General features: G+C 42.4%; 1 protein-coding gene across 5 annotated transcripts in view; it reads right to left on the reverse strand.

Moving 5' to 3' along the window:
* The window catches only part of inpp4b (inositol polyphosphate-4-phosphatase type II B), a 138,481-nt gene that overhangs the window by 106,359 nt on the left and 5,176 nt on the right, over positions 1-26,946 (reverse strand). For 4 of the 5 annotated variants that reach the window (XM_069666285.1, XM_069666289.1, XM_069666283.1 and 1 more), the window contains exon 2: positions 24,426-24,542. In XM_069666285.1, the coding sequence (XP_069522386.1) occupies positions 24,426-24,542 (117 nt within the window). Of the gene's footprint in view, positions 1-4,124; positions 4,267-24,425; positions 24,543-26,946 lie in introns of those variants that run through there. The other variant, XM_069666288.1, reaches the window with a different exon arrangement.

The raw sequence follows: 26,946 nt of genomic DNA on the forward strand, positions 1-26,946 counted from the left end.
AGGAAGGAAGACGAACAATTAATGGGTAGAGAACTAAGGCGGCGCAGAGAAGGGAGAGAGACACAGAGAATAATAAGAGAGAGAGAGACAGAGTTGTGTGTCACAGTGCTGCTGCAGCCTGTGACTCAGATGGCCGACAGGAAAAGAAACACTTGTTATGGCTACTTGAATTAACATGAATTCTGACCCGTGCGAGGTATACGTGTAGGAGTGTTTGCATACAACGCGGGTAAACACATATTGACTCGCTTGAGGATCACACAAGAGGCTTATTGGAAAGCTGTTGATACGTTTGAACTCTTACATATTTACCAACATATGCAGACACCACAGAGAGAGAGAGAGAGAGAGAGAAATCCACCGTGAGACATGAAGACAATGAGGAACAAACCCACACAGCAGCAGCAGCAGTGACACCAAGCTGAGGTTTTAACTATCTGGGCTCAAACCTGGGATTAAGCAGGGTTTAATTTACCCATGCTGACACAGGGGGGGTGAGTAATTCCGCCCGAACAAAAAGGACACACTCCACACCGGCCCTTATCACCCCGAGCAGGTACACAAACAAACACAATGAGACACCCCGACAAACACTTAAAGCACACAAGCACACGTAACACCCTCCCAGACAGCTGACATTTGTAAGCACACGTAAAAAACAAAAAAAACAAAGTGTTATGTGCAAATACGCTGAGCAGAGCTCTGGAGGTCACGGTGATGACTCGTCCGCCTTTCTTAATACGAGAGGTGGGGTGTGGGATTTAAGAGCGTGGGTGGAAACACTGGATTTTCAGTGTTCTTGCTGCCTTCATTACCATGAGGATGGATGACCTGAGGGCCAAGAGGAAGCTGGAGACGGATAGTGTGTGGACTTGTACCTGCCAAAAATTACCCAAGATGCTTCTCAGTCTGCTACAAACTGCTTACTCTGACTGTGAAACAGTGTTTATTTGCATTTCTACTGCTGCCAAATGTGGTTAGTACATTTATTTTGCTGGTTATACTCAGTTTTTCATCATCGATTACTGATTTCTTTTCTGGGTTTTTCTTGTTTAAACTCCCACTTTGAAAAAGAATCTGTGCACAATATGAATTTGTTAAAATCTAACAGGAATAGAAATCTACTTTGGATAACAAGTGTCACGTAAAATCCTAGATCAAAGCTCGTTCAAAATATGAATCAGGCTCAGTGAAAATGGGCCTGTTTAATGCCCTACTTAACTTTGAAGTTCAAAATGTTTGACACATTTAAGGGCACTCAAACTGTGATTTCCTGGAAAGCACACTCAGACTGGCAGATTGGTTTTACATTCAACACGGGGTGCGAACATGTTGGAGGCTCCTGGCTGTTAAGGAAAAGCGGGAGCACTTCTTAATTCCCTCTTTTTTGCAGCCTTTAACCAGCACTCACAGCTGGTTGAACACTCACTACTACTGCATATGCACACACACCAATATTCACGGAGCTTCTGTAGGCGCTTGATGTGCTGGTCCATGTAAAAGAAAAATCAACTGGCAGCTGAGGTTTTTAAAGAGACAGCAACATCAGACCTTAGACAACAAGTCACCTCCACTCTCGGACAAGCTCAGACAAAACCGCCTGGTTGTGTTTTCCCTGGGTGAGCTGATGTTCTCATTCTCAGCTGCCTGCCCTCCACATCGTCCTGACATTCTTCCCTAGCTTATTCTAGTCATGGCTCCTTACCTTGACCTCATTCCCCCCACGTTTGATCTGTTAAAATGAAAAGGGGAAAGTCTGCAGGCAGACAGACAGAGACGAGGCTGACCTGAGCTCAACCTCTGTTGCCCTTCTGTATCTGTCTCTTTCTTGCATTACCAAGAGCTTACATGAAAGGGAACGCCAAACAGCACTGACATTGTGGTTCACTTCTGCAAAGACAAGAGAAACATTTTTCTGGAAATTACTTTTGAGATGTGGTGCTATTACATAATTGTGTTGTATGATGTGGTTGTTTGTAGCTTTAATGTTGTCAGACTAGCAAGCTACTTTAAATCTGTCTGTAGAGTGTCCTTCAGCCCTTCAAGCTCCCCTTCTTCAACCGATGTGATTTATGTTTCATTAAAGTGGTGATCTTAAAGATCTCAGCTTCGTTCTATTTGGCGGCACCTATGGTGATAAACTGTAATTGCGGGAGCACACTTCCAAGATATCCAGACAGTGTTGCATGTGTGACGTCCACGGTTGGCTCCGGTTGTAACTCTTGATTTTCCTCGCTGACGGTCGCTTTCCTTTTTAGACTGTTTGCCTTCATCTGAGCGTCGAATTTGTTTCTTTTTCTTTGGATTTTCACTTATTGTTGAAGTTGTATCTGTAGTCATCCATCTTTTCTTTGTTTGTTCAGCCATAGTAGATTACTGTTTACTCGCAACACTTGCAGAGACCGGAAAAGCAGCCGCTTAGCTCCGCCTACCATCTCTGGCAGACCAACCACTGCTGGGTGATGGAAAACGCGTCACTAAGTGGGCGCCGCATAGTGTAAACTGTCCTCCCTGGTATCATGGCGTTTTCAAAGAGCTGAACTGAACTGCTAAAGAAAAATACTTGCAATTATTGTAAAGTGTGCATGTATGTGCAGGGGCATGGGTTTACAGGTATGTAAATGCATCATCGTTTTTAACTGTGTATGTGTATACTTTGTTGTTATGCAATCCTGAAAAGAGATCTCTGTCTCAGTGGGTCCTCCCTGCTGTAAAATAAAGAATAAATACAAATTGGAAAGGTATTGGAAAACAGGCTGATCTTAATGTATAATCAGAGAGCCAATACTGCATGTTCAGCTTGTGTGATTCAATACAGTGGTCTGTTAGATACAAGCAAAGCAGCCTCCAGATGCGGTGCACTTCTTCTTCTGTTGCTCATGCTTGTCCTAAGGCAGTATGTGTGCGCGCTCCGAGCAATGTGAGGCAGACTTATCTGACTGTAATTAAACTGATTTGTACTGAGATACAAAATACTTTGATGTGTTCCTCCAGTGTTTTTCTTTTACAATTACAAGCCACATTAATAATCATTTGTACTATTTTTGTCGGCTTCATGAATAACTTTTCGAAATGAATCAAAGGCACCCGACGCGCCTACTGTAAAACAAAAAGCATGACTCGTTGCACAAACATGAAACTGAAACGGCGGAGATGAATGCCTTCTGGGTCTGCTTTTGATAAAATGAAAGCTTAACCTTAATCTTTTTCAACTCGAGTAAGATTATTGGGTGTAAAAGCATGGAAGTGAGCTCTTAATTGGCACAGCTTTCCATGACTTAGCTTCTGTGCTCACATAATGCTGTGATAATTCTTATCTCTCTTTGGAGTCAGACAAGTGTAAATTGCCATGAGAATACATGGAGGGTGTTAGAAAAAAATCTATATTTAAACTAACTTATGAAGCGTAATATAAAGGGGCAACAACAAGGCATGCATTACTGCGCCTTGATTAGGGACTGAATCAATGTTTTAATATCTGAGATGTTCAAATTAAAGCCACAGTGCTGCTGTTTTGTCGATACTTGATGCATTTGTTTAATTAAGCAGCGTTTTTTTAAGGAAAGCGGCTCGCTGTGCTAAAATATGGCTGACAATGACAAACAAACTCAATCATTACCCCAGCCCAATGTGCCATCTTTGATACGGCTGCACTAACTGAATTTTAAGTGTATATTTTGGGGCCTTTAGATTTCCCTCTGAATGAATTTACCAGCCTCTCCAGTGTGCTATTTATACCACTGTCTATCTGCAGTACGCCAGAGCAGGGTGTTTTATTCTCTGGGGCTGTGAAATTCTCTTTTCAATCAGATAATGTCACATAACATGTGTGCTATCATAGACAATGCAACAAAATCACACATAATCCGAACGCTGTGAACCGAAGCAGATGAAAGAAACTCTCCATGCTCTCTGTCAGTGCTGCTAGCGGAGGCTGTCACTGCTCGTCGCAACTGTTTGGTGCGCTGAAAATACATCTTCTCTAATGTGATATTTCCTGCTTCTCAACAAAGTTTAAAGCGACACTTTCTGTGTTAAAACTTCACATTTTTGCACCTGACTCAAAGACTTTATGAGCACTCAAAGGAAGCTGGACTTTTCCAGCCTAAGAGGTAAATACTCACTGAAGGCTGAGTGCCAGTAGACGGGGGAAACTCCTCTTATGATTCCTTCTCCTGCAGCACTGTAAGTACAGAGAGATCTATAGAGCCGTGTATGATAAACGCTGCAGAGTGGCGGACAAGTTAATATCCCTCTTTCTCATGAAAAAAGAGAAACAGTTTAAGGCTCCAGAGTATCTGCGATGCTCTGTCAAAAAAGGAAGAGAGACGAGAGGCGAGAAAAACAGCGCTACAGGGTGAGTGTTAATACCTGCTCTCACGTACATTCTTCAGCTTGTCAATGCTTGCCCCCCAAACCTGCCTAGCCCTTCCTACCACTCTGTTAGCTTTTAGCATCTCCCTCCCTCTTCCCCTGCTCTTGTTTATTCAGCCACATTTTGGCTGCATCCTTCTGGGGCCTGGCCAAGTATCAGACAGCCTATTTTTTTTCCGAGAGAACTCTCCAAGTACTACAGAGGGCTCCAAGAATGATAAGGATGTGCTCGAGTAAATAGGAAATCAGATACCTGCGCCCATGTCGATCTATCTCACAGACAAAGCTGCAAGTACGAGGAGAAGAAAGCCAAGTTTTGGCACATGCAGGCTGCCCTTGGTTCACTGGAAGCACACTTTGCCTTCCCCCTACACTCTCTTATTTGGTCCATAAACTTTAATGGCTAACCTCACTGCAGAGTAGGTGATAAAAATCAAGGCTCCCTCACTCACAGTCTGTAAACATGGCTCGGTTGCAGGTCCAAAGACTGTACAGCGCCGTTCAAATCCCCTCTATTGACTTGAGTGCTAGACTGAAATTACAGCACAGCAAACTCGCCGCTGTTTGGACAGAGTTGCTTTTTTAATCAACTCTTTTTGTCTAAGCAGATGACTCCAATCTATAGCAAGTGTTTTTTTATCAGCTACTTATTGTGAGCTGTTATGAAGCGGGGCTGCCCCCTCATAGTTGACCAAACGCTAGTTGATGAAAAGAGTCTTAGTCGGCAAAGTTTTCATTTCACGTTCACAGAAAAAGACACATCTAAAAATAATTTGCACTGAGTGTATAAAGCACCTGTTTCATGCAACTTTAACACGATGTCTCATGACCTTTACTTATTAGTTACTTTGTTATAGGGCTGCACTATTAATCAAATATAAATCCTGATAACGGTTTTGGCTTCCCATGATTAAATAAACATGACTGACGGTGTTTAAAATGCATGCTCCGTCTGTAAAAAACTGCTGCGTATCAAATCAAGCGCTCCCTAAACGAACAGCCACTCCCCCAGGGGGCGAGCAAGAGGTTTTGGCTTCACTTTAAGGGAAGCTGGCATGTCATATCATGAAAGCCTACCTTGCAGTGGCGGTTTTGATTTGAAGAGTAAACAACAGAGGCCGGTCGCAAGAAACAAAAGTCAAATGTCTGGAACAGAAGACGAAGGGCTGGTCCATCGGTTGTTTGAGAAGCAAGAAAAACAGCACAAAGTGCAGTATGATGAGTGTATGAAGGTCAAGAGGAATAATATCGCTACTCCCCGTCCTTGTCCAGCATCAAGTCAGACAGCCATAACAGGGACGCTTTAAGAAAGACTGAAATTACCCATGATGCACCAATGCAAAGGTACGACAAATTAAGGTAGAGAATATAATTTGACCTTTTATTTTGATGCTAAATTTGTACATGAATCGGAATGTAGCACAAAATGTTAGATGTGATAAAATAATCGGCCCTACTTCGTTAGCTTGTTAGCATATACGAGCCAGGCTAAAGCTAACTGAATCAGCTTAAGAGGACAGAATAAGTGGAGGGATATTATACTGCGTTTTAAAAATGTTCAGTACCCTTGCTGGTTGTTTTGACACATTTACAGTTCCTGATCCATTTTTGCTGTTAGTGTTAGCAGGCGGCTCACTTCATGCAGCGATGTAAAACTCATATTAAAAGGCTTGCCTGACAGTTTGTGTTATTCTGTTATGTAGAGTGTTAACAATGTTACTTATAACATCCTTTTTCAGCCGTAGGACTGAAGCCCCCCAAAATATATACTTAGATAATTAAATAACATCTTGAACTTGCAACAACTAGCCAACTATTGGCTTAACCTATCCACTACTTTTTGACTAGGAAAATCTTCAGTCAGGGGCAGCCTCATTATAAAGTGAGAGCTGATGGAGGAGCTGTGGTTAGCTACTTCCTCTTTTGTGACTCTGCGGCTAAAGTTCAGGCCCTCAATTGCAGCATTGGCAAGACGTTGCACACAGCGTGAGTGGAGGATGCATTTTATCACCTTATCACCCACAACACATGTTGCTAAGCTTCACATCCTGTTTGCTAAATCATCTCTGTTATCTTGCTTCTGGCATTGTGTAAAGTTTTTGGTGTCTGGCATCAGGAAAACACTTCTCAGACAAATTGTAACTTTGTGCGCAGCAGTGTTACAAAATATGCTTCTGTGTTGTAATTTCATTTTGCATACCAGGGAATAGATAACAGAATGCTTTCTGCCCTTATGCAAGAGCAAGAAGCTGCTAGCTCACCCCCAGGCCTGTAAGGCTACAGGCTATGCTGGGTCTCTTTCCGAACCTTGCTCGCTTTCTCTCTCTCTCACACGTACAAACACACAAAAACATGCACAGTAATAGTACTATAATATGCTAGCTCATGCCTGAAGTGGTTGATAGCTCTCTTCTTCAAAGAGCGGGGCTATAGGGGCTGTGAAAGTAAACAGCTCGGATCAAACCAACTCTCAGCTCCCTTTGAAGAGTGGGAGACAATTACGGAGATCAATGGTGCAGCCCAGAGGTGGTTAACAGCCTAGACAGGCAGGCAGACAGGGATTGATGCCCCGTTATATCTCTCGGAGAGTCTCCTCCTCAATGACTTTTACTGTACAGTCGGATCCACGGTGTGCTGCAACCATGTGGAACATACATGTCAGAGCACAATGAGCTCTGCCCTGAGGATACACTGTACCTGGGAGCATTTAGCCCTTGGTGTAGGACATTCAAATGCCTGTTGTGTGGATTTTACCGCTACATTACAAACTGGAACCAATGAGCGTAGGTTGGGGGTGGGGGGCTGCAAACTAGCATAACGACATGATGTAAGAAACATAAAGACATGAAAAGTGAATATAAACTATAACTTACAGTTCCATTGTCTGTCTGTTTTTTGTCTTTCCTGAATCTAAAATAAGTCCAAATAGTGCAACTGATACTGTCCTTGCAATGAGTACCTTGTATTCAAAGCGAGGCGGTTAGCTAACAGTTTTAAGTCCTCCAATAAGCACAAGGCAAAACTTTTCTAAACATTTATTGGAGAAATTATAACTGTGAAACTGTAACAAAGCACAAACAGCTTACTGGATTTAAAAATAACAAATAGAGATAATAAAAGACAAAGAAAGACTGCAATTCATAAAAAGTGAAAATGCTGAGTCATGCTGCTAGCATGCTCACGGCTCTGCTAGCTATCAATTAACACATTTTACATGTGTAGTAAAGCAAACAAAAGCAAAAACTGCCTTGTCAAAAACAGTACTCACAGACAAAAGCTTTTAAGGCAAGAATATGGAAATAATTTTGTAGCATGAGAAGCAGTCGCAGACTGTACTCCACCGCACTTAAGAGCCAGCTCTGAGGGAAATTCACTGCTCAAATGCTAACGCTGTTTATGCACCAGGAGGGGCAGTGTGATAAACAAAACTTAAACGAACAGTTTATAATGAATTAAAAAAGGACGAAATAGAAGTGCAGTTCAATTTAACAACAATGTCTTTTGACTTATTTGTAATTAGCTGGTGGCTAGTTGGCAGCTAGCTGGAGCTTCATCTGATTGGCTAAATAGTGTCAATATATGGTCAATATATCAGGGCTCTCACTGATAGGTCATACGTTGGAGGGGGATTCAGGGATTGTGCGGCTTTTGCGCCGCTAAACCTGTAAAAGGAAACAACTAATTCTCAAAGCACACGCAAAGGGTTCAATTCAACCAGCGCTGCAGAGCAAACACTCTCTGGTGCATGCGCGGATTTCTATGAGTCATCATGCATTCGGGGCAAATTTGGCCCCTCTCTATGCAAATGATCCTTGGGGCAAAAAGCACCTTATTCACATATGTCAGCACTAACAGCATCACCAAGTTAGAGTGAAAATATATCGTATGCAGAGAGTTCCCACTGATTCTCACAACAATTCCACCTTTTGTGTGACCAAAAAAACTTAAATGTCGGTAAATATTTTTTTTAAATTTTTAATATAATCTTAAGCTGCTGTTGCGGGCTCGCTCGAGAAACGCAGCTGCGTTAAAGACAGTGAAACTAGTAAAACACCTGTCTAAAACTGTCTAAACTGTTCAAAGAGCTGCCCCCTCCTCTCCCTCCTGCTCATCATCGATCTGTGCATGGAGTTGAGATCCGTCAGTGTGGAGCTCTGAGAGTGCAGCTCCACGCAGCAGAGAGTGGAGGTGCAAGACAGCTTCTCTCACTTGAGCAAACTGCACTGATCTGCAAAACGTTATAAGCGTGTTTGCGCTTGAGTATCATTAGTGCAATTTGCTTTGTGAATCGGACCTTGAGACTGCGGGTGCAAAGGATGCTCACTTTAAGGTGCTATCAGCAGCCGCAATTCATTCTTAGTGAATTCCCCCCTTTGTTTTTCCTTTGCAACATTTTATAATAAATGTTTATATTGGACGGTTTTTCATGCAATACTTCTCTAATAGACTGGTAGCTCTCAAATACTAATCTCTACTTCGCGTTGCACTGACATTTATTAGAAAATAATGAGTCTTATGTAATAACTGTGCTGATGTTGACTGTGTGTGATTCTTTTAGCTATCTTTGAAATCATTTGCACCGTGATAAATAGGGCAACCACACACTGAAAAGCCACAAGACCCAGTGTCAGGTGTGATTATGCGTGTGCGCGTCGCTCACGGAGGCAAGAGGTTAAGCCGGAAACTGTATCTTAAAAGCTCTGGCTGCACACTCACTCTTTCTGTGTGGGAGTTTCAGCACAAGCTCTCCGGCCCCTGTCCCCCCGTAGTGTAACTCAAAGCAAAGTCCGCGCATGAGCTGCAGTTTCAGACTGCTCAAGCCACCTTGACTTTGTAAACAACTAGATGCAGGAAGGAGTGGGAGAAGTGCAACAGCCGCCAGCTATTTTTGTTTCTCAGCACAACACAGACATATTAGCAACCTAAATGACATATTTGCCAGTTGATGTGGAACAGCACCAACAAAAGAGCCTTTTGAGCTAAATATACTGCTAGCCTGAAAGTAGAATTTGTCCTTGGTGGCTGTGAGATAGCGGATGAATAGATTCAGAGGCTGTTTTTTTGGTGTTGTGTACACTCATGAATAGCTCAGAAGATTCTTCAAAATAAAAAAAGAAGAGATAAGAACAAAACAAATATAATTGTATTTCCTGGGGAGTGTGAAAAAATGCCTCTTTGAGATGTTTAAAAGGCGCCCCACCCTCTTTGGGTGTGCGGAGGGGAAACGATGTTGGCTGTTTTCCTGATTATCATATAATTCCATCTGCGCTCACAGAGCGCAACAACAAAGCAGCGACGAGAACCCTCCTGCCCCACACTCATTTGCTTTTCAGTCCTCCTGGGTGAGAGGAGGAGGAGAGAAGCGATGTGTCATAATCTTCATCAACAAACTTAGAAGGCGCACTGCTGTTCAGGCAGGGATATACATTAATGTTTGCACACACAGAAGGGGAAAGTTATGAATTACTGTCAACAAAATCTGTATTTAATCTATCTCAATTGACCAACTGTGGGGTTTTAATTGCACAAGCGCAGCATGACTATACAGTACACCGACATACACACATGATGCTGCCTTCCACAGGCGTACACGCGCAAAAACACAAAAACGGACACACTGTACAAGAGCCTGGTCTGGCCGGCAAGCTCATCAGTGGCTCAGTTAGCCATGGAAAATAGCTGCCTTACTCTTACACACACACACAGACACACACACACACAGCCAACAAGCATCAGCACTTTCCACCACTGCCTCTCAAAGGAAACCATTACACTGCAGAAACCCGCGGGAAGCCAGGCAGAAAGGGGATTTTCTCAAGCACTTTTCCGCTCTCCCTCCCTCTCAAAAAAAAAAAAAAGAAAGAAAAAAACTAACTTACACTAAGCTACTTTTGCCGGAGAAGAAAAAAAGATTACAGTCAGCCAAGCGTCTAATTCACCTGTGACCCAGTAATTCATTTGGCTGATAATCTGCTATTGCAGGTGACACTAACAATCAGCGGTACGATGGGAAGAGAGGGGAGAGGGAGGGTTAGGGAGAGGTGTGGGGTTGGGCTGATTGGTGGAGGAGATATTTGATTAAATTCTTAAAATGAATAATGCATTATGAAATTGATCCAGACAAATCCCACCTTGAAGAGATGGGAGAAGGATTATAGCAGGAGGGGTGTCGGAGAGGTTATGACAAAGAGGAGGTTTCCTGAAAAGGTGCACTTCAGCATCAAGTGGTTACCTGGTGCTTGATAAGACAATTTGCCAGGCTTCATTTATATGCATGTCAGGCTGCATGCTGGAAGAGCGCGCTGTGAGTTACGTGCACTGTAATAGATTATGTGAAATAGCCTGGATGGTGTATCACACATGTCCATAACCTTTTCTGTCCAATGGCCTTGAGAAATACTGAGTGCAAGCAGTTTCCTCTTCTTCTGACAATGATGGCATAGTGACACATACCTGACCTTAAGACTATGTCAAATTTATCCCACTGAAAGTCCTTCTGAAGTTTGACACAACTCTCTATCTTTATGGTAAATATACATCTGCAGTATAGATGGTAAGAAGAAGCAGTACAAGCCACCTTGACCTCACCTTTTGGTGAAAACATCCAATTTGGTGCCTTTCCTCCTGTTTCCATCTTGGTATTTTTCACATATTTCGAGAAACTGGATACTCAAGAGGTCAAGTTTAGTGACTTGAATCACCCAGTCCATAGCTAACTACATCCACCTGTAACTCAAAGTGGCCACACCCTTACAATTAAGCATATCCATAATATATTATTAACTGGTGAATTTTATAAAAATGTATGCCCCCAAAAATTGTCCAAAACAGTTTTTGTACCAGGATGTAAACCTGTCTAAATCTACTGTTAAGTTGAGTCACTTTTTGCCTACTACATACTCAAACAGTATGTACTGCATACTGCCTACTAACCTCACTAGTAATCATACTCAGAGCCGTCTTCTCCGTATCACGTGACTTAACTGTTACGTATGTCCGGTCTGATCTCCGGTCCATCTCCGCCATAGTAGAAGCTGAATAGCCGCAATGCATTTTGGGACGGTTGAGTACAACCAGTGAGCTCCCGTCTCATACTCAAACATCCGGGCCGATCTAGTATACATCCGGGTATTTCTCGCATACACAAAATTGCATACTATGAGATGGGAACGCATGACATACTCAATTTTACATCACGGTTCGTATGATAGTATGATAGTATGCGGTTTCAGACACACCCATAGACTACAACATCACTGGGACTTTCCACTCTGTGTATCACTCCGCCTCAGCCAGGTGTTCAGAATACTGTTAGTTAACATTACAGCAAACTGTTTATGTCAACACTGATCACACAGCAGACTCTTATTTCACTGGTTGATTATAAATTAAAACAAACAGATAAATGTACAAAAAAAGCTGATCTGTGGTAACCTGTAGACACAGAGTGCAGGAGAATGTTTGGTTGCTTGGCAACAAAAGTCCAGTTTCAGTTAAATTGAGGAACTAGTTGAGTTGGTGGATCAAAAAATAAACTGTTGTTGATTGTTACTTCTGACTACTATTTGCTGCTTGTGTAACTGTTGTATAAAAGCAATATGATACTCGAGGTTGTGATGTTGTACTGAATATCAGCACGGCTGCGATTATCTGCTACAATCGAATCACAGCCATGATGATATTCAGTACAACATCACTCCCTCTCATGTGATATTGCTTAATTGTATTTGTTTTTACCCTATGGTTTTGTTATTGAATGAACACACACGGTAAAACATGTCGATTAGATAGTTTTAGGCTGACTTCGATGGAGTCAGAGGGGTTAGTGTCCATCTTTACACGAAGCTAAGCGGCTACTGAACTCAGCATCATCTGATAGACGAATAGACAGTGAGGCATACTTATCTTCTTATCTAACTTTCAGGACCACAATGACTCAGCATATATCCCCAAATGTTGAAGAAATCATTAAATTGTGCTATTGTTTGTTTGGTTCTATCCATACTTTACGCAAGCTTTCATATTTTACCAGTCTTGGAACCCATCAGCTATCATCTGACGACCATATAGGCAATACAAGTTCAAGTCGAAATTTTTGATGTAGAGCAGATTGTTAGCTGAACTTGCATGCAGATATCTGTTTATAGAGATTTAAAAAGAGAAATCATCGTCAGATGACCGCCGATGGATTACGTTCTGCCTGCTTTTGCTCTCCACATGGACTGTTTTTCCTGCATACACATAAGCCTGCTGATACATGATTGGTCAGTACTTGGACTACATTTCCTGTACTAAAATCTGGTTGCGTGTCTACAGATTTGACATTTTATTATTTTTATTTTTCTCCTCTTTGTTTTCCTTGCACTTATGCTTTTCGTAATTGTTGTATCATGCTCTTTAGTGTTTGTGTGCATGTATAAGTAACACATACAGTAGGTGAAGTGACTGTACTTTCGTTCTAGGTTCCTACAGTATGATCCCTCTAATCTAATCCCCCAGTAAGTGCAGCATCTCTTCTTCAAAGTTACAAATGTATCACTGTAAATGCTAATGAAAAAATACTTTGGCACTGATCTCATCGTGTGTAAATAGACTGTTTACTAGCCTACTTCACTTGCGTTAACTTGCGGCTTCACCCTGGAAAGAAAAGGGCGTCTCCTCGTGGCACCAGCAGCAGACATCTGCTCAGCAGCTTTTATAAGTAATTAGCTTCACTGCTTAGATTTAGTTGGTTGCCTTTAATGAGCGTGCACTATTCCAACAACTATTTTCACGAACGACTGCGTGCCGCTTCACAACAGAACCTAGAGTGCAGTTCATTTCCAACAATAGTAAATATTCATTGGCACAATGAGTCACTTTATTGAAGTGCGCGTCAACACAGTGGGGGGAACAATGTGGGTAAACAGAGTAATTATCTGGTGCCTTCCTACTGTAAAAGCAGTTTGAAGTATTGTCAGCCAATGAAAATGATATCATGACTGTGAGAGGGCGCTTCAGAGGAAGGAGAGGAATGTTTTAGAACACACATTCCCCCTGCCTGACATGCGATGCTGCCAACAACCCGTCCATGGGGCCTCTCAGAGAGCCATGTGAGACATATGTAGTGTCAACCTGACATGGCAGAGTGAGCGCTCGGTCGTCAATAGAATACTACTAGAGTGTTTAACTTTCTATTCTCTTGGGTCAGGCACCATTAATCTCCCTCAATTGTCATCTGTCTGGCTCCAACACTTTTTACAAGTGTGCTCAAGTTAACAGGATTTTAGTTTTAATAAGAAGAGGCAGGCAGAGTCGTTTTTTTAAAGCTTTGAAGGCAATCTCACCCGTCTGCGCTGAACATGTGAAAGAAGCACTATAATTCATTAGTCTGTAAAATGTATGGGGCTTATGAAGGGCAAATCCCATTCAGGTTTTGGATGTTTGCCATAAAAGGTATATTCTGAATCCATAACGTTAAAAGCTGCAACAGTGCCTTTAATGATGAGCTTAATTTACAGGCTGTGTTCACAAACAAGACACACTTCACCCTCTAATATCTTATCCATACATCGTCTATGCAACTAGCCTCGGCTAAACCAGCACTCAAAGCAAATTTCTCATCCAGAGGTGCTTTATCGCCGCCAAAGTAAAAGCTTCGCCAATTATCATACAATGCAAAACGGGTCCCTCTGTCCTCTCCACACTGATGTTTTATCCCCTCACTTTAGCTTGTAATGGGGCATGAAATGCTGAGACCACGGGTGACACTTTATAGGAGAATCAGGGGCTCGGTAATCAAGTGAATAAAAAGCCCGGCTGTCAAAGCACAGACATTTCGAATTAGAAAAATAAGTTGAAATCAATGTGAATTTATGAAAGAGGATTTCCGACGACACTCTGCGACGCCTGATGGGTGCGGAGCAGATAAAAGGAGAGGCGACGAGAGGATTTAGAGAGGCAACCGGAGGTTCACAGAAGCGTAATAGTGCAATCCATCAAACGCACTCTTTGTTGCCTGCCTGGCTGCGATGTGAAATTAAATGCACATAAATGAGAATAATTTAAGGCCAGTTGGAATGAGGGGAATGTGAGAGTGGCAAAAGTGGAACTTGTGTGTACAGTATATCAGATCATAAGCACTGAGACTGCAGCATTGAGAGTGAGGGCGTTACAACGCATCTTACTGCAGCTGGATGCTGAAAGCCAAAAGTTTCTCTCTCTCTCTTTCACACGCACACACACACACACACACACACACACACACACACACACACACACACACACACACACACAGGATTGATGCCAGTAGCCACCCATCAAGTTCCCACTGTTATGATTGTTCCCTCTCCGTGTGCTCGCCTGCCAATGTCATGATTGACAAATGTCAAATCTGTCACCATCCATGGAGCTGTCTCTTCTCCGTTGTGACTGGTAGTCACACCTTCGCTAACTTTTGACTGAATTTTCAAGTAGAATTCATTATGCACCCCCTAACATCTTGAACCTGGAGCTATCTTTGACTCACTTATTCTAGGGTTATTACAAATCACTGTCACGTCTCAGCCTCACATGTTATATATTGTTTTTCTTATGTTGTTGGTCTGAGAATATCCATTGGTTTCATCTGTTAACAGAGCATGATAAATCTGCAGAAAAAGTAAAGCACGGCTTCTCCTCCTCCTCAATTTGACCCCTAAGCCCAGTGAGCCAATGAGCACTCAGAGTGGGTCAGCCATTAACCACAGCGTTGGTGTCTCAAGCAGTGTCATTTTTGTTTAGTTTTTTCCACGATGAAGACGTAAAGTTGACGAGCTAAAAACAGATCGTTGATATAAAAACTCCTGCAACACGTATGTTTTGTTTTTCGTTAAAGAGAGGAGACTAAAATGGAAGAAAACGTTTTCATTTAAACAGTCTAACTGAAGCAGACAGCCAATGATCTCTCCTTTTTGTGCAGAACAAGCGTCAAATGACGCGTAAAACGCCCCTTTATCTGCAAGCGTGCACAGAGCCTGAAGCAGAAAGCCTGGGTTAACAGAGAAAGTTCACAACCACCTTCATGATACCCGTCATCTCCAACCGCGTTACCCAGTTACAGGAATTAATTGGTTGTATTTTGACAGACAGATTAGACGCATGGTGGGGGAAATATCATGGATCTTAAACGTCCGACAGCCCACCACTAACACTTTAGTCTCGTCTCGTTAACTATCTAAAATAGCTGCCAAAATTAACACTGGTTTCAATCCCCTTCAGCAAGAAAGTTCACCAAAAGTTCTCCTGACTGTCTGTGAATGGGTGAATGAGAAATAGATTGAAAAGCACTTTGTCCATTAAGGTACTAAAGCGCTATTTAAGTGGAGTCTATTTACCATAGACTGCAATAGTGCTGGGCGGCTTGTAGTGTGACAGTGTGATACTGTTTGACTGCAAATAAGCACTACTTTCAGTGACCACACTGGATAAATAATGGTTAAAAAAATACTACACATGTTCAATGATTGTTTTTATGAGACAAAATTAAAGAAACGATAATTTGAGATTACAAAGGCAATGACATAATCCTAGAGGAGGCTCTGAATGTATCTGTATTCACCAGAAAATAAAAGACCCTAATTAATAAGACAGGACACACTGTTTTGTATTGACAGTTCTTGTGACATTTTAAGTTGACATTATACTAATTGGATAAGAAAGTATGCCTCCACTGGCCTGGCACACATCCATTAGAGCAGTAGATTTAATACTAAAACAGAGGAAAATGGTTTTTATACTGCTCATAGTTAAAGTAACAGCATCGTTAAAGTCTCTCACATTCTCGAGCGAGGGTGAGACAGAGGTCACTAGTTTGACTAATTTTAGTATTGCCGACTTGAACAGCAGCACTTTTCAGCACTTGTGACATTGGCTCTGACATTGGCACAATGATGGTGAGAGAGGCAAAGTGGCCATCAGACAAGAGACAGTCCTTATCTGAGGACTGTTACTCTCGTAGGTTATCACTGCTCAGCTGTCCACCCAATCACTACCAAGACCTTTCTGGGATATCTCTGAGATTGGTTCTTGTAAAAGTGTGTTTCTGTGAGTGTGTGTGTGTGTGTGTGTGTGCGTGTGTGTCCTCTAGTCCTCTCTCAGTCTGCTCCCTTTCCTTGTCTGCTCCTATCCCCCTCCTTCCTCCCTCTCTCTCTCTCTCTCTCTTTCTGGCAGTAAACTCGTGCACTTACAGAAAATTCCCACCACATTGACACTCATCCAGCTAAAAGCAAGTGCCTATGCCAAAAATATGTCAAGTCACCGCCTTTTACACATCATGATTATTGACAGAGCAGGATTAACTGAGGCTGGGATTCTCCATACTTCAGCAGTTCATAATTGGAGCGACAATTCACCGTGGAACAGTGGCTGCTCACGCCGCCTCCTGAGATGTGGCTAATATCTGCCAGTCAAACACTTCCTAAATCAGGTAGACAGCAGAATAGGAGAAACTGCAAGCATCGCAAAAATGCAACATTGTGTAGAAAAGGTGTGACTAAAAGCTAACAGAAGTATTTACCATGTCATGTCAAATCAGTTTATATCTATTCAAAATTTAGTTTTTATTTTAGCATTCAAATTCATTTTGATGTTGTTGAAAATTTAAATTTTTAATCAAGCGTTAACTCTCAATTCCCCATGGCCATAACTCCCTGAAACATCTGCCATTTAGAGTCACAATTCAATACACTCAGTGTAAGATATGTATGCTTTGGAAGCCATGAGACAATATTTACCCACAAAGCTGTATAAACCATGAAGGCAAATTGTTTAAATGAGTGGTTAACCGTCAATCTAAGATCTCGGCTATAGTCTGATGACGATATAGCCTCTGGGGACAACGATGAACGACTTCCAATCCAGACTTCCTTCTCCGCGTGCTGCATTGTTACAGAAAAAAAAAAACGTTTTTCTTGTGATTTACTTAAATTAACGGGTCTTACCTTTGCTGAAATTTCAACGTCATGATGCAGATTTGTAAAAAGTGAAAATGAATCTTTGTCAGGTCTGTCGTCAAGAGGAGAAGAAAACTACTTTTGAAATGCTCGTTTGTGGAACGGAGGTCGGATCGATCTGATGCATTCAAGGAAATCGGGAAATCTGAACGCTGAATAGCTTTCGTGACACAGCGTCAAGGGAATTTATCTCAAGTTGAATTTTTGATCTAGAACAGATTGTTAGCTGTTGGCATGCAGATGTCCGTTTATAGAGATTAATAAGAAGCTAAATCATCGTCAGATGGCTGCCGATGGGAGCCAGGATGTTATTACAGCGCATTACATTCTGCCTGCTTTTGCTCTCCATTATTCTTGTAAAAAAAGTTTAAGCTAGATAAGCGTTTTGTGTGTTAGAGAAACAGACTGGAAAAAACTGCTATATTTTGCAGTTAATTGTTGAAATTTGAACTTGTTCACTTTTTATAGCCACCAAGTTTTCCCACTGCTAATGAGTGACATCTAATGTTATAGATAATATATAATGTTCTTAGCAAATGGTAATTCCTGAACCACTGTCTTTATAATTGTGTTGCTAATCTCTAAGTCAAAATATACTTTAGTGTAACTACAGCTACAGCAGCATTTAAGCTAACGTTTGCAGGCTAATGACAATGGCTACTTGTGTTTTGTGTGGTTGTCTGGTAGATTTAGTCTTCCCTAAAATTAACTGGTTGTATGAGATGGTTATTCAGATTAATACAGGGCTGTTACTTCCCCTTTGGTGTCTTAATTGCGCAGCTACAGCAGCACTTAAGCTAACGTTTTCAGGCTAGTAAAAAGGCTTCTTTTGTTTGGTGCAGTCATATAGTAGATTTAGTCTTCCTTAAAAGAACCTGGATGTATGAGATGGTTATTCAGATTAATACAGGGCTGTAACTTCCCCTTGGGTGTGCTGCTTCACATTTTTTGGACTCTGTTTGATTATGAAATTGTTCCAATGGGTACAACCAACTGTGGGGAAGCCAGGCCGCCCTCTTCCTGATTTCTTACACAAAGTCACGACTGAAACTACACAGGGAGACAGAACAAATGGTTTTTAAGCACCACTCAGACAACATTAATTATTTCTCTGTCTCCAAGTCTGGTTTTGAACCGGTATGAAAAGTTAAAAAGGGGACCTACTGAAAAGAATCAAACAATGCCTCATACTACCTATGCTTGGCTCTCCTCTCATACAACCTCTATCCAATTTTCTAAGAGTATATGTGTGCGTATTTTTGTGTGTGTGTGTCTGTGTGTGAGTGTGGCAAACAGGACGCGGTTTGAGATGGAATTTTGATCACCTCTTTCTCCATTGCCCTCTGAATCATAGATATCTTGCTCTTTCCCTTTAGTGCAGATAGTGTGTGTATTTGTGTGTGTGTGTGTGTGTGTTTATCAGGCTGCTTGTGGCAGCCAGAGGAAGAAATGGCCATTATAGTCGCACAGTAAAAACCCCTCTGCTTGTGTTTTATTTGATTGAATACATTTTATTGCGGCTTTATGGAAATGGCCGGACATGCGCCATTTTCCTGTTTTATTCCGATGAGGCCTTTTGTTTGTCACACTACGCTGCACAGCACAGAAAGCAATCAAAATTCCTCACCATGGCCGGTAATAGGAATGCAAACTGAAAAGTGCATTACACGTTCATCCCAGATTGCAGCGACCAAAGGCAGGATAAATGAGGCTGTGATTAGAGAGAAGAGCTCTTCCAGAGGCAGCTGTCCTATCGCTTTATACCACCAGAACACTCAGTAATAGGTTTGCACTGACAACAAACCACAGGTCTGTCATTAGCGGGGTGTCTTCAGGCCTCTTCACAGAAATAAGTGAGCACATACCTGATGGACCACAAATAATCATATTTGCCACTTTTATAAGCTTTTAAATAAAGACTCTATTTATCGTACCTCACTCACATGAACGACGATGATGAACTTTAAAAATAATGAGATTTAATCTAAGAGCCATACATGGTTTGCATGACTCCATCTTCCACTCTTGCTCTCACTCTACTCTCCTCTTCCTCTTCTCTCTCTCTCTTTGATTCAGTTCCTCTCAATGCATGTTTTTGTGCTCTCTTGTTCCCGTGCATTGTCGACGCAGACCACCAGCTGTGGACCTGCTCGACCCCAACGATTATCAGTCATACTTGTTATTGCTAATATTAGCCATATTTATACAACTATTTTTAGCATTGCAACTATACAGTAAGGCTGGGTTGCACCAACACGGCTTCATTTTTAAATCCAATTAAGTCATGGTTTCACTTGAAATGATGTTGCACCAAACTTTCAAAACTATCTTAAAATTAGGAGAGATTAAATTTTAACCTCTCTTTAAACCCCAGTTTGTTTATTTATTTGAATTTGGGTAAACAAGCATCTCTATACTGATGAAACTCTGTTTCATCTCGGGCAATAAACTTGGATGTACTAAACAGAGATCAGTTTTTAACTGGACTTACTCATTTTAAACCTAGTTTTGCTGAACTCAGATTAGAACTAATCTTAGATTAAATTAATCCTTGTTGGGGCACTGTTTGGCTCGGTTGGTGGAGCGGGCGCCCCACGTACAGAGGCTGCGATCCTCGTCGCACTGATCGCGGGTTCGACTCCCGGTCTGCCGATCATTTGGTGAATGTCATCCCCCACTCTCTACTCCCAACATTTCCTGTCTATCTTCAGCTGTCCTATAAATAAAGGCAAAGGCCAAAAAAATAATCTAAAAATTTTTTTAAAAAAAATTCTCCTTCCTCCTTGTTGGTGCAACCCAGCCTGAGTGTGTTATGCATCTGTCTCTCTCGTTCAGTCTCTCCCTCTATCCCACCCAGTCGAGGCAGATGACAATGAGTCTGGTTGTGCTCGAGGTTTCTGCCTGTTATAAGGACGTTTTTTTCCTTCCCACTGTCGCCAGTTGCTTTCTCATTGGTGGATTAATGTCGGATCTCTGTGAATAAGACAACAAAGCGTACAATGTAGATATGCTGTTCATGTAAAGTGCCATGAGATAACTGTTGTACTTTGAAGCATCTTTGTTTAAGTCATGATGATCACAAATTTGGCTGAGCCTGTGATGAAGTTTCTTTCAGCGAAGTGATCTCTTTCAGCCAGAGGTAACTCTTCTGCGCTCAGTGATCAGAATGCGAGCTGAAAGGAAATGTACTGCCCCCCCTGGGATCATTCAAAGAGCAGTTGCAGGTAAGACATCAGTGACAAAGTAAGGCTAGCCTGTCATCCTTTGACAACCAGGGCTTCAGGGTGGGATCACTTACACCTGAGAGATATCTAACCCTGTCGTACTCCTTCTCACACCTCCACTCCCTCACTTATCGTCCTCTCAGCCCTGTGCGTGCTCTCAAATATTCATGACCAAGCAGCCAGTGTCATCTTAGAATATCTAAATGCGAAGCCCAAGGCGGAGGGGAATCATCCGCCTATGAAATTCTCCACGAATGTTAAAGCAGTCATCTATAAACCTCGCTCCATCAGTTCCCTCCTCCTCACGTTACAATTTCCTCCCTTCTTATTTCCACTCCAAAACTCTTATGCTAAATTGCTGCTGTGGCATATCAGACCAAACAGCAAATTTGCTACGTTTTTTTTTTTTTAAATAAATATTCAGCGCTTACCATGTGTGCTATGTGCTTTCCATTGCAGTGAATCAGCTCGTGGCAAAACATCTGCTGCTGGAGACGAGAGTGATATGTAAAACTTTTGACAGCTGATTTGTAAAACGCATACGCACTCACGCAAACATGACAAATTTACCCCAGCGCTCTCTCTCTCAAAAAAAGAAATAAAGCTAAATTAAATGACTGAGTCGTGGCTGAGTGACTCCAGATCTGCCTTCTTTAAGCAGCTAGGGGCTGACGCATTGTGCCAGCTCATGTTGCGGGTCAGGCCTGTGTCACTTAAAGAGGCTCTAATGAGACCGAGACAAGAGCGCTGCGCCCGGCCGAGCGGAGCCCCAGGTGTAAGGCCACAATAATGTGTCTACCTACAAAATGGAGAGAGGGTTGTGCTCAGTTTTTTTGTAAAAAGTTGCTCATCATCTAAAACTTCTTTGAGGGCGACGGTTGGCAGGGAATGAAGAAGGCTCGACAGCACCTGTCCTGTTCGGCTGTTGGCGCGGCCTTAAGCTCTCAACGCCAGGATTGAGTGAAAAGCTGGGTTGTCTATCAGTGACGGCCGTGACAGACTGACAGGAGCGACTGAGAAATATCACTCAGAGAGAAAGAGAGAGACAGAGGGACAGCATGGGAGACTTTTAAAAATCCTAATTCTAAAGCAGTTATTAAAAACACATTTTATACAGCGCCTGCACACTGCTGTGCCATTAAAGAGCACCTAAGTGTTTTTTTAAATAAAGCCATCCTATTAACATGAATTTAGCTGGTAAATATTTAACCAGGTCTGAGTTAAATATGTGTGTATGCAGCCATAACCCTTCTGCGTTTCCTGTTCGGTAAAAACCTCTGGTGGCAGCAAACTGCACAGCACAACAAGTACTCCTAGGAAGGAGGCGGGCAATGAATGGAGTGTTTATACAGTGTTGAGCTCACATGGGTGCTGTTCAACATGAATATTCAATACACACCTTAGAATAAAACCATTGTGTTCCCATTCCAAGCAGATTTCATCTGGGATTATGTTTCCAGGCCGAATTTAAAGAGGTAAATGACTACAGAACAATACACACAAGTTAACAACAGTACCAAAAGAATGCTACTTACTTGTGTGCTACCTGATGAAACTGCACTTGTACAAGTGCTGTACAAGCAGGAAAAGGACAAGATAGCCATTTCTTGAAGTTTTGGCAAACACTTCATCCTGAATCGACTATCTGGAAAAGAAGCTCTATGATCAAGTTTCATGAATATATAATCAGCAGGTGGAGTCGTTATCAGCCTCAAATCAGCTTCACTTTCCCCTTTATCACCAGGAGAAACAAGTCCAGGCTCTCTTTTCTACGGCGATACTGTCTCCGGGAGGCGTAGAGTCGCACAAATACACAGAGACATAATAAAGTATAGCACACCCAATATGTATGCAGGACCAGGAGATCTCCCTGCTGTAGTGGGATGTGCTGTACATCTCAGGAGGCAGACGTTATTGTGCACACCAACCAATGCATTAAAATAAATTTTAGGAGCTACGCAGGTAAGCTACAACTACATAACCTATAGGTCAATAAAATGCTTGCTTCTGGTATATGCTGTTATAAATGCAGTAAATCAGATCTACTGCAGATTCTGTAGGACGAGCAATAATCTGTCAGTTTGCATGAAGGCGTTGAGGAAAAGGATTATTTCTATCATCCAGTGGAAATGATGTTTGGAGGTGCTGCGAGTCCTGAGGTGTTTGATGGAGCTCATGAGGCATCCTGGTTTAAAAGCTTTTAAAGAGCATTCTATTGGGCTTTAGTTTGTGCACTATAAAAAGCTGCCTATATTTGATACATTTACCCAGTGATTTGAGAGAAGAGTACCTACATTTATCAACTATGATAGACTAAAATAAATTAAAAATGAGTAATAATAATTCTTAAAACACAGAGACAGACGACCTTTTATGCTCACATTTACACCTACGGGCAATTTAAGAGTCACAGGTGAACCTAACCAGCATGTCTTTGGACTGTGTGAGGAAGCCGGAGTACCCGGAGGGAACCCACGCATGCATGGGGGAGAACATGAAGTGCCCCCTACTTCCGAACCGGGAACCCTCTAGCTGTGAGGCGACAGCGCTAACCACTGCACTGCTGTGCAGCCTTTCGGGAATTCAAGATGCTCAAATGAAAATAAATTATCGACAACATTAGTCTGCTCCTGTTTATTTACTTACTAACATTCAGCTAGTGTAACCGCCAACAGAGGGCTACAAATTTGAATATCTTGTCATATGCAGACACAGTTAACTAATCAATAAATAATGTAAATAAATTCATTCATTTTATGATACACAGCAAAATGTTAAACAGGAATCTTAACTGATGGCGCACCGACACTGGTGATACTCGCACCTATTAATCCACAAGGCCTGCAGCCGAGATCGTTGACGCAGGCACACTTTGCAGGACAGACCCAAAATCTTTGGGTAGATTTTAAGATGGTGTTTTGGGTTGTTACTGTTGGAAATTTGGTAATGCAGGTAAACTTTACTCATTTTAACATACTGTATTTCACTTGCTGACTTATATACTGTTAATATAATTTATACAATTTGCATGGATTTTAAACTAAACAGCTCACGCACCTTGATGCAGGTAGATTTCATTTAAAGCTACAGACCACTGAACAGTCATACTAAGTGCAGAAAAAGTGACTAAGGCTAAACAAATCGACAATACAACCCTGCTTGTGCTACTGCTGGCTTCGAGCCAGCGCAAAATCATTTCCACATTCTCACCACTGCTACAGTATAATGGAGTCCTTCCTCATCGTGAGCTCATGAATGTTTCATTAGAAGTTATGCCAGATTAAGATTTTGGCATCCTCGGGTGAGTGGGTTTCTTGATTAAGATCATGTTTACGCCCACACCGACGAGCCTGTTATAGAGTCTGTTTAAGACGTCTGAATCAGAGGGCCCAGCCCATTCAGGATTCTCTGTCTGGGTCTCTTTTACATTCTCACTGATGTGCCGGCTGGTTTTCCCAGGAGGGCGACGCTAAAGAACAGCTGCCATGCTCAGATGCTCAGCGGAGGTCGCACACCCTGCTCCTTTCAAACTCAAGGCGAAGGTCTGAAACGGACCTAAATGAATGATTATAGGATGGTGCCATAATTTGCCGCCTGCTACAGATCAGCATGCGACTTTTTGCCCCTCTGAATCTGCAGGATAAATTTAAACATAATGAGATTCTGCTGCATATTTCTCACTGCTTTTCATGTTCATCCCCTGTAAAGTGTAAAGCTCAGCGCTGCACAGACAAAACTTGAAAGGCGACTGCATCACAACGGGCTTTCAACACATTCTCATCATTAACTTCCTGGCTCACACACTACATTCAAACATACACACACACACAGAGAAACACAACAACTGTTTACTCACTGATTCCTGGCTCTTGTCCTTTGCATCATACACAGTCAGCTTGACTAATGTCTCCGGGCTTGCAGGATACTCTGAAGGGAAGGTCACCCCCGTCAGAAACAGCGGGTCTTTGTTCGCCTGTCAGACAGAGGGACAGCACAGAAACAGGTTGAGATACTCTGTGTGTGTGCGTGTGGGTGCATGCACGAAAGTGTGTACCCTTGCGCACATTTGAGCTGCAACACACGTGTTCATAAAAAAGCAGGAAGCCAGGGGGGAGAGACTTTGGTGGGTAAATGAGCCAACAGCTGGGCTCAGCCTGTCCTCATCTTCCTCCTCCTCCTCCCGGCGTTTTCTCCCTCTTCCTCTCACCTCCCCGGATGCCTCTCCTGGGCACAAAAAAAAAGGGAGTAGATAGAGCTCTCCCTGGTGGGTTCTACCTGCAGCTCTGGCATAACTACAGTCTTCCTACTGAGACTTCAGGCCAGGAGCAACAATTGTTGACAGGTAGGTTGGCGCAGTGGCAATGGGATTAAAAAGGTGCTCCCGGCAGCCTGAGCAGGGTCTTTAAACACACCAGAGGGCTGCATGTAAACTAATATTCACTCAAAACTTTCCTGAATTCACAAAACCCAGTTATCTCTTCTTTGCTTGTTGAACTGCAGGGCTTGTTTTTGCCATGGCCGGCAGAGAGCTTGCTTTCATTACACTGTAAAAACGTCCACCTCGACAAGGGGGCATCTGGTGTTTGCTTTAGATTTAAAAACCTCTCTCTTAGACTGCTGCAGTGTCAGGGGAGTGAGGACCTGCATGTCAGTTGTTTCACCTGTTGGGAGAAATTTTCTTTTCAACAAGAGAGAATAAACTGAGTCTGCAGTTTCAAAAAATAAAAGGGACTTTTGAAAGTCTTGACAGACAGAAGATTCTAGACGTTAGAGATTTAAACGGCTGTTTTAATTCGGGACAATTTGGCACCCAAAATAAACTCTTAAACATGATCATTAAATATAATTAATTCTGACACAAGTTTAAATGACTGCATAAGGAGCTAAGGGGGCTTTTCTGAGAAGGGTCAAGAAATGTTTAGTTTTGGTTTGAACTATTTCAAAGCCTTCTGTGTTTACACCGGGGACTTCCTCTTCCTCTGCTCCCCTCTGATGGGCGTCTTTAGAATGCAGCCCTCTGGGACGCTGCGGGGACAGGCCAGGGAGGGGTAATGAGACTGACACAGACAGACTGGCAGACATGCATGAATGTATTGTCACACCCTTCAGCAAAAAAAAACATATCAACAATAAGTACAAGCATCTTTCTATATAGCACTGAAAATGAGACATAATCATAAGGGGAACATTCTAACTGGTGTTTATAATGTGATGCGAATCACTTCCTTTTGTTGGATACAAACACTCAAACACACAACTTGTTTTGTTAGACTAACAGGAAGTCATTTATGTGGAACACAAATTATCTTACAAAAACTAACTGATGCTGTATTATATCAGCAAAATGTTGTCACTCGATTTAAAGAGTAAAGTCTGCACACGGAAACAAATGCATCTGAATGGACGTTTTGATCCCAGAAAGATGTAAGTTAGATCCAAATGTTTTACTGGATACAACACCCTTTTATTACTCTACCATGATACAGTTTCATTTTGCAGATTTGTCCAAAGCGACGTACGTCTGAGAGTTAATACAGCACAAGCAAGGATCAAGACAGGAGGGAACAAAGTCAGTAAGTGCCAACAAACAGCTTCAAGTGTGATCAGACACAGGTACCGACAGGCAGTGCACAGGGCGTAAAGAAGCATATTCTTTTGCACACCATCAACAACATTGTCAATATCATCATCATCAGGAAATCCTAATCAACATCCTCAATATCGTCGTCATCAATAGCATCAATGCGGAGGTGGAAAGGGACTCTGCGGACCGAAAGGAGTTTGGTAACTCATTCCACCACGGGACTACCTAGGATAAGAGTCTGGCTTAGGGCCCAGTTGTGATGGGATTACCAGGCGCCTTTCATTCCCTCCTGTCTTGATCATTGCATGTGTTGCAATAACTCTCAGATGTACGTCGCTTTGGACACAAGCGTCTGCTAAACAAAACTGTAACACTGTAACATTTACACACTCACATTCAAACACTGATGGCAATAACCTCAGTGCCAATTTCCAATCAGGATCTATGCATTCATACCCGCTGGCTATGCCTTCGGGAGCAATTTAACACTTCGACATCGGAATCGAACCCCCAACCTTCCAACTGAGAGACGACCGACTCTACCACTGCCATATTGGCAGAGCACTGTGGGCAGGAGAGAGTGTAGACCTGGATGAGGGCGTTCAGGTAGGCAGGAGACGTTTTTGTTTTGTTTGTAAGCGAGCAACAGGGTTGAGAATTTGATGCGAGTGGCAACTGGGGGCCACTGGAGGGATATAAGCAGAAGAGTGATGTGTGCTGTTTTGGGTTGATTGAAGACCAGTCACGCTGCTGCGTTCAGGATCATCTGCAGAGGTTTGAATGTGCATGCAGG

This window comes from Semicossyphus pulcher, unplaced genomic scaffold, assembly GCF_022749685.1.
Source record: "Semicossyphus pulcher isolate SPU_LCO1_2020_fin unplaced genomic scaffold, fSemPul1.0.p SCAF_17, whole genome shotgun sequence".
Lineage (NCBI taxonomy): Eukaryota > Metazoa > Chordata > Actinopteri > Labriformes > Labridae > Semicossyphus > Semicossyphus pulcher.